The 9,131-nt window shown below is 35.1% G+C and overlaps 1 protein-coding gene across 1 annotated transcript; it reads right to left on the bottom strand.

The window, feature by feature from the left end:
- Positions 1-319: 319 nt before the first annotated feature.
- Positions 320-3,687, bottom strand: LOC128998904 (uncharacterized). Its single transcript, XM_054425260.1, has 3 exons — positions 3,525-3,687; positions 2,042-2,210; positions 320-1,134 (listed from the first exon to the last, which is right to left on the bottom strand). The coding sequence occupies exons 1-3, from the start codon at positions 3,685-3,687 to the stop codon at positions 594-596; spliced, it is 873 nt and encodes a 290-aa protein (XP_054281235.1). The 3' UTR covers positions 320-593.
- Positions 3,688-9,131: the final 5,444 nt, after the last annotated feature.

The raw sequence follows: 9,131 nt of genomic DNA, 5'->3' as shown, positions 1-9,131 counted from the left end.
CCAAAAAGGTTTAGTTTTTAACCAGTTAACTGGACGCCAATTAACGCCAACCCCTCGAAACGCGTAACCATATAAGTGCAGAGTTTTTTATTACCAGTTTGGTTTCAGTATGGAAGGCCATAGTTTTTCTCCCTGCTAGGTGCTGACATCATAACAATCTTTGGATGGTACAAGAGACAATAGGTTGTAAACAGAACAATAAATCAAATTTTATTTTGTTTTGTAGCGTAAATCTACCAGTCGTCTTAAAAAATACACACTTTGTTAAAAATGACATATGTAAAAATCGTGAAAACATGTTGACATTTATTTCTGGCAACTAAAAAAGTAACTAAAGAACAGTTAAAGCTTCTGGAAACGGAAGAAAACACTTTGAATATCAAATTCATAATTCATCTATAAGGTTTAAGATCACTGGCTATTGTACAAAATTCCATGGGAATGACAATAATCACAGAAGAGATTTTCAAATCAAATAACTGTCAATGTGTGAACGTGAAAAGTGTTGATTATCATGGTCATGTCGGATTCTTCTCGCCAACCAACCTTGTATCCTGGAGTTGGGCGAAAGATGTTGATATGCACGGTCATGTCTATGGTTGCTCATTGGACGACGACGATGGTGACGACCCAGCGTTGTTGCTAGAAGAGGCAGTTACGTAAAGCGAAGAGACAGACGTTTGGTTCATCGTAGAGGTTCCCTGACGTTGTGTCCACATTTCAGATTCTAAATCACAGACCAATTTCAACGTCTTGACCTTAGCTTGCTGCTGTAGGTCAAGAGACATTTTACGTACACTTTTGGCGACACTTCTAAAGAACAAACTAATATCGTCATTTTCATGGGATTTCCCAAAAAGATTCTTAATAGCTCTTTTTGTTGATCGTTTCTTCGTTGTCAACCTATGTTTGTGTTTTGAAATAATTCTTTTTCTATTAGATTTAGGGGATTGTCTTTGTTGTACTGAGCTGTCATTGGCAAATGTTTGTTGTGGTAGATGAGTTTCAGGCAAGAAATCTGTTTCTGTAATTTCAGGATTTTCTTGCCTAGCTTCAGAGTTATCGAAACCGGCAAAATCATCTTGACCGTTTAAGGAGTTTTCTTCGTTGCCACCGTTCATATTGCAGAGACACCTGAAAATAATCGTAAAATATTGTAGATTTGGATACAAACAAAAATAATAACGGCACAGGAATGGAAGGGAAAGTTGGCTTTAGGATAAATTGGGCTTGAAAGAGATTACTTAAAAGCTTTAAAGTAACTGCCGAACTATCTTTCTGTGTTCTAAGCATAAGCGTGTAAGCCAGTAGATTAAGTAAGCAATTATCTACGATTTTACAAAATTTGAGGAAATTGCAACTCAGAATTAATTAACACAAATCAGGATAAAAGTCTCCCAACTGACGCCAACTCGTATCTTGCACCTATTTATTACATCGTAACAAGACATGGCCCGAACACATCGTTGCGATATTTGTGTCGTGGAACCGACCATGTAGCCGTCGACTCAAATAATTAACGATCAATACCAATCATTCACAACTTATACAACTTGGTTCATCTTCAAACATCGCTCATACAAAAGCATGAAGTAAGCTTAAAACTGTTGATCAAGGAAGGTTAGGTTTATAAATGTACTCATGGCAAACTACACGGTTTTAATGTTGACTTTTCAGCAGGTTCAGTCAATGATTATTTGTAACATGTTTAACGTAGTTCACTGTCCCCAAAAAATCAATATTGATTAGCCTGTGCGCATTTGTACCAATGTCTTTTAAATTTATCGCAGTTTTACAATAGGTTTAGGGTTTAGCTTAGGCAGCTTAAGGTGAAATATAACGCCTTAATCTGTACTGAAATGTAAACTTGTTTCAGGAAAGAGAGTGCTAATTAGACTTACTAACTCTTGTCTACGCTTAATGTTTTTATGTGTTAAATGATTACATTTTCCTCTTCACTCTACAAAAAAATGATAACAAAACATAGTTAACTTTTTAAATCCTGGACCTACTAATAAATACAAACTAATTATATCTTTACCTTCTATTTCTATCTGGAGTACAAGTTCTTAAAAACGCGAGTTTTCCCTCTAACAGCCACGTCTTCACTCTCTTGCGAGCACAGGTCACAGAACCAGTTCCAACTTGTTTTCGGATCCTTCTGCGATAATTATTTCTTATATTCCTCCATCGACTTTTGCAGTCTGCAACTAGAGATTACAACATTTATTGTAATATCTCTGGGTTAAGTTGCATTTATAACCTACTACATTCTATTTAAAATTTAACTCTAATTAAAATTCAAATATATAAATACAGCTTATTCTGTTTTACAACTAAGTACTTCAGTTCAGTAGTTCACGACTTAGATTTTAGTTCAATGGGATTACACAAACTCTATCAAAGTAACCGAATAGTTTGATAGGTCAAAAACCAAAACTCTGGATAAGTATCATAACGTCCAAGAAAGTACAAGTTCCCATATCTACAAGAACAGTCGTCGTTATCACAAATGAACCGATTCAAATCAAATCATTTTATCGAGCTAAAGTTTTAACTAAGTAAAATAGAAAATAAATACAGTTTTCGTCATGTTCTTGTGCTAAAAATACAGAGTTTGCTATGAATACAGAAGCAGAGACTGTCGCGAGATTTTATCAGGAGGCCTGCGATTCTGTATTGTCTTCTGCCTTAAAATTCAACTAAACTTCTCATATGGCATACATTTATAAACCGAATGAGTTACTGAGTAATGTGGAGCAGGTAGTACTGTAGTTTAATGTAAGTAGTACAAACCAACATGGAGCAAGGCAACAATGGCTATAGCTCTTGGCGTGGCCGTGAGTTATTCAGAATGATATGTACATTTAGTCCAATATATCTGGTAAATTAAATACGTCATTTTCCAATCCAAAAATAGAAAAATTTCACTTACTAATTTTTTTTCCATCTGCGTATCTAATACTTCACCTTTTTACAAAGTAAAAACAGTAAACTATTTAAAGTTAAATTCATTATATTGTGGTATTTAGGAACTCATGGAGATAGGGAATTTAAAAGTTTTTTCCTAACTAATTTTACTATAAGTAACAGTTGCTTTACTGATAGGGGATGAGGGGGGTTGTACACTGTGAGAAGTCAAATTGCGCAGGCCAATATTGGTTTTGGTCATTTGTTATGTCCCACCTTTACATCAAATGACGTTAGGCTCGTTTTACTACTTCAGGGCAAATGGTTGCGGCATCGTAACATATACAGTACTATGGGACATTGGTGATCGGTGGGATTTGAACCTGGGACCTCGGGAACCAAAGCCCCCACGCTCTAATAGACCAGCTCGTATATAGTTTGCACGTTTATGGTCTTTATAACACCTGGATATAATCAATCGCCTCTATTTAGATCGAAAAAACAAAAAACCTGATTTGTTGGATTTTAATATTTACAAAACAAGATTCGTCTAATTACTACATGGTCAAAACTTAACTCACTAGTCGTGTCATGAACAATTAAGCTTAACATACCTGATCTTCCCACCTCTTCAGATACCATTGCCCAAACACCGACCTTGTCTTCTTTGTTTTTGTACTGAGGGTGCAGTACGTCGTAAATATTGGGATGTTGAGAAATTGCATTTACGAGTTTCTCGTCTTCCTCGTAGGAGAAATAGTACAGATTGTTGGCCATATTGCACGAACACTACAACAGACACATGGATACTAAACTGCATTGCCACTGCCAACGCAACAACTTTGTGATCGTGCAACTTATTGATGGCAATTTTAATGTTACCCCCTTAACAAAACCGACGTCACTATAACGTAGTACCTCTCAAGTATGTTTGCGAGCCAAATTTACCCCTAGTTATATTGTCTAATGAACATTGGCAGAGCGTGATAGATTAGATTAGCAGTAAAAGACGGAATTTAACCCCTCCCAATATAACTAAGTTTTCAGAAGACTGTAGATGTACGGCCCGGAATTTTACCCCAACGTAAAACTATCCGAGTACAATTTTACCCCCTGTCCAGATATAGAATTTTGTGTGAATAATTAATTTTGTACATAACGGGCTTCTTTTAGGGGAAGACCTCTAACAGTTAAGTAATATTTACCGCTGCTTATATTTATGTCAAATCCTCATCTTTTTACTAGATATTCCGTTGAAAAAAAAAAAATTAAATTATAGAAAGTACAACGAAATATAATTCTTCCAGCATATTATTTAATTGTTGTATTTACGTTTAAGTGTTCTATCACCGTTTGAAACCTTGAAATACCTAATCTCTAATAAATGGAAATCGTAAAAAAATCCCAATTGCATTACATGTTTAAAAATTACTTTGTAGGCTTTGCAGTTAGTAAAAAGATCTTGTGTTTTGATTGATAAACATTGATTCGCAATTTACAGGCCTCTACTGTATAGGTACCGAATGCTACGGATTTTATTAAAAACGTAAACGCATAACTAGGCTAATAAAAATTGGATTCACGAAGGTTCTCCAACTATTATTGTTTTTGACTATTTTGAGTAAATCAAGATCAGGTTTACTTGTTTATTTAGAGTAACTCGAATCATTGCCACAACATTAACCATGGCAGTAATTAAAATAAGAGTTTCAATATGTTGTATTCCAATTTTAAAAACCGTGTCATTGATGGTGGAAACCGTTCTTGTAGGCTATGGTTTTTTGGATTCGGCCTTAGAATAAATAGATGTGTTACCATTTTATATACACCGTGTGTCCCAAAAGTAATTTTACGCTTTTATTTGTTCATAGATACTTTATTCGCGTTACAGGTTAGGTTTGGTTAGTTTAGGGTAGGTTAGGTTAATGATAGGTAAATTCAAATGAAACATAAGTATTCACTTTTTTGTACTGATTAACTTTATATTCTTAGTTGCTGGGGTATCGTACAGTTCTAAATGATATACATTTAATAACAAATTCAAACTTCAAATACACTCTCAGCCGTCAGGGCTGTGAGAGCCAAAATTGACCACCGCGCGGAGTTGGACATGGGCCGCGAGGGACCCGAAGTAACCACTGCACGGAGTTGGACAGTCGGTTTTCACAGATTTCTGACCGCCGCGCGGAGTTGGGATAGCCTTTTTAAGCCCCACAATCGACATCGATATCGTAACTTTACCGTCGGATAGTTTCGATGCAGATGCTATACTTATATACAATTATTATTAATTGTTATACTTTTAACGAATCATAATGTTTTAGTTTCCTACCAACTTCATAGTAGGTGCCCAACGCATTTCTACGTAGCTCTCAAATAGTAGCCAATATATTACAAATACGATGTAGATATAACCAATAAGTAACTCCTTTGACTTTGGCTCTAGCACTTTAAAATAACTGGTAGAGTTGAATATCATTGTCCTTAAAAAAGATTCCCGGGTAACCTATCACAAATGATATCACTTGTTATTTGTTAACCGCTAACCTTATTTCCAGATCCAAAGGGAAGCAAACCCCCCGAAAACGATTTATTTGGAATTATAACTAAAAAAACTTAATTACAAAACTGATGAAGTTCATCTAGGCACTTAGATAGATTACAATTAATTATCTTACCTTTTGTCTTTTACTGACTAGTAGCTACCACACACAAATGAAATACGTCTATGTCTTATCTCTGCTGGTATCTACGCCAGTGTTATCTTGTGAAGGAATATACTAAAGAATTTAAAGTGAAAGCTGCTCAACCTCTGAAATGTTTGTGGATCCCCTGTAGGATGGGACATGTCTCCCGACCCTTTGTCGTCCTGGGACTGGCCCGGACGGGTACATCCGAAGTGCGCCACTCCCCAGGTCATTTAGTAAGGGGGTCATAAAATGTCACCTAATCCCACTTCACTAGTGCACCATCTCCAGTCAGGCGTGATAATTGTGTAATCAGACAAACATAATGGGCTTACTGGGCTCTACATGTTTTAAAAGAATACTAGCTGCTGTACCCGTCCAAACCTGCAGACTTCTATTTACATGGGCAGATTTCCACTTAGGGTGGGCGCACACTGATCCAGCATTTCACCTGAAGCAAAATGTTGCACAACGATTTGCTTGAAGCGTATTGTTTCTTTGCTTCTCCAGTGTGCGGGAGGTTCAAGCATGATTCAGCATTTGGTTTCAAGCAAAAATAAGCAAATATAAGTACTATTTTTACTAGTCCTCTACAGTATTGTTTTAATATGTGTGAATATTAATTGATAGGAAGTCAATATTGCTATTGCGGTTCTATGTCAGTTTTTGCAAATGCTGGACTAAATAGACAGAAAACACTGGGTTCACAGAATCAATCAGATAATATACATTAAGGATTTCCTCTCAGAAATGAAATCAGACCCAGGGAAATTTTACAATTATTGTCGAATAATTGCTATGATATTTTATTGGAAGGGTCTCTACAACCCCTCAAAATTACTGAGGTAAAATACCTCATCAGTAGGATTTACTGGGTTAAATGCCGTATAGGATATCGTTCGAAATTTCTTTGAATGGGCTGTATGACTGTCAATGTTTATTGACTGTTGCATTGGTAGCAGGGAAATTACACAACAATATTGTCCAATGGAAATTCAAAATATAATTATTAAGTTTAACAACACTTCAAAATTATTTTTTCAAAGAAGAGTTATTTTTTAAACAACCAAAGGTCAATTGAATTTCGTGAGCCACTAAGCCTTTACTAGTTAGAAGGAATTTGGCGCATGCGCAGAACGTTTTGCTCCTTGAAACATCAAACATCTTGCTGTATGGGATCCATTCGTCGAGCAACTGCTCAAAACGTCCTCGTTAAAACATAAAAGAATGGCGTAATTGGATGGATCTAATACTAATAATCCCTCCTTATGTTTGGACGTTTTTGACAGTTGCATTGAAATAATAATAAGCATATTTTAATTTTCGGGTCATTTGTTCGGTTACGATCCATATCGTTTCTGTTTTACAATTCGTGGGATCGTTAAAGATCACGCCCATTCTGGTGGCGCGTCCTCAAAAACTACAGAACGAATTAATTTTCCCAGAACAGTGGCTAGCGTGGATATCATTTTTAGCCTGAAACTAAGATATTCCTAAAACTTTAGAGGAAATCATAGGAGCCATTTTTTGAAATTATTGTGTGCAAACTTTGCTTGTATAGATTGACTTTAATTAGTTCTTATATAGGTTTGCTGCTACAGGAAAGGTGTTGATAGATTATTATGAAATAAACAAAATTGCCAAAATTGATTAAAATATATCCACAAACAAGCAAACTACAACCGTTTATTTATTCTTGATAAGAATAACATGGGACTTTTAAATTTACACTTTTTTAATTTTCCCCGTAGTAAGTTTAACCCATCGATAGTCATACAACAACGCTACAAAATACTAAATGACTGTTTTTTACGCTTTACCAGTGGAGCCAAGAATAAATCAGTTTGTTTTAATCTAAGATAAAATAGATATCAGTTTATTTCGAAATGTAACTTTATTTTTTTTACTCCAGTAGTTGAAGCTAACATTTTTAATTCCAATTTTAAATTTCAGATAACTAATGTTTACAAACATTTAGCTTTGCTAAACCAATTTCCAATCACAACTTTGAATTACTACAACATACACGTCGCTAGGAATTAGCCGGTTATGTGATTTTACAATTCTGTTTTGAATACCTAATACAATTCCTCGTATGCATGCATATTTTTAGGGTGACCAACCCCAGTTGATATGCGGTGCAGAGTTTCGAGGCAGCAGTAAATCCACAATATTTGTTTGAATAACCTCACCTATTTTTTATGTACAAACCTACCCTCACATTGGTCAATTTGTCAGTATCTCTCTAATAACATATCACCATCAAAACAGTGTTTATAGCATCAGTTTTATCATGGACATATTTTTGTTACGTGGATTTACACGTTTAGTTAAGAACGGATTTACCTTCCATCTCATGACGAAACTTAAAACAACAGATTGAGAACGGTGGCGTTGCTCGGTAAAGCCGTGTCACAATATTAGTCACACGATATATAAAATACAAATGAATGACAGGAGCCACGGCATGGTATGTAGTGTGTAATTAATAACAAATGATGTAGTGTTAAATTAGTTACCTACTTTTTGGATGTACATGTTCTAGTAAGTATAGAAACTTTCTGCCTGAGTGGTTGAATAGGTGGCGCAAGTGTGGGGTGGCTCTAAGCTTGTGGCGCACTAGTGGAGTGTTTGTACCGATCATATTACACAGGTAGAATGGTGCAAGTGTGGAGAGCCCGCCCGGACAGTAAACCATTGGCCGGTTCCCAGGTTTATTTCTAGAAAATTCCCTACTTTATAAAAAATCATAAATAAGCATAGTAAAAGAAAAGATCGATTTTTTTACAACTCTATCATTAATGGGTTTTGCGTACATCTTTTAGTGACTCGTTAGTCACTAAAAAATGCAACGCGTTCAATAGCAGTTGTGTTAGGACTAGTAGTATTTAGACTTGGTCCTGTAGTCATAAAAATTGTTTTCAGTATCTAAGATATTTTATTAAAAGGCATTGTTTAGTTAGTTTATCAATGAAACAAGTACCATAGCATTCAGGTTAGGAATATTGCAGATTTTGTAGTCATAGATCTTTAATTTTTGAGGGTTTGAGTTGTTAATTTGACACACATGATAATTAATATTCATATTACATCTTTTAATTTACTGAAACAATGCAATACGTGTCATAGCAGTTAGGTTGGGATATTGTAGACTTGGTACTGTAGTCATCATTTTCTTAAGGATATTAAATTTCTAACTATATAATTCACATATTATTATCGTATTGCTTGATTTATTATCGATACAATCCAACATATTCCATGGCTGTAAGTTTAGAAATATTGCAAGTTTGATAGGAATAATAAATATTTTTTTTGTAGGTACCTCAAGTTTAAGTTTAAGATTTTAAGATACTAACTTTGTTATCTTAATTGTTACATTATTAGTGTATTGTTTAATCTAATGCTTAGCCTATGCAAAATGTTCAATAGCAGTCAAGCTAGGACTATTGAAGGTATTAATACTAGTTTTGTTCAAGTACATAGACATTAATTTTTCAAACGTTGATTTCCGTACCAAGTTTCTTTCACCCG

The sequence above is a fragment of the Macrosteles quadrilineatus genome, unplaced genomic scaffold, assembly GCF_028750875.1.
Source record: "Macrosteles quadrilineatus isolate MER2022 unplaced genomic scaffold, UCM_ALF_1.0 Scaffold_7__1_contigs__length_78375512, whole genome shotgun sequence".
Classification (NCBI taxonomy): Eukaryota; Metazoa; Arthropoda; class Insecta; order Hemiptera; family Cicadellidae; genus Macrosteles; species Macrosteles quadrilineatus.
The sequence above is the reverse complement of the archived record's forward strand: the minus strand, read 5'-3'. Positions and strand labels throughout refer to the sequence as shown.

Coding starts and splice junctions, on each gene's coding strand:
- LOC128998904 (XM_054425260.1), bottom strand. CDS start 3,687: ATGGCCAACAATCTGTACTATTTCTCCTACGAGGAAGACGAGAAACTC. Junction 2,211..3,524: donor TGAAGAGGTGGGAAGATCAG/GTATGTTAAGCT, acceptor TGTAATCTCTAG/TTGCAGACTGCAAAAGTCGA. Junction 1,135..2,041: donor ACTCCAGATAGAAATAGAAG/GTAAAGATATAA, acceptor GATTATTTTCAG/GTGTCTCTGCAATATGAACG.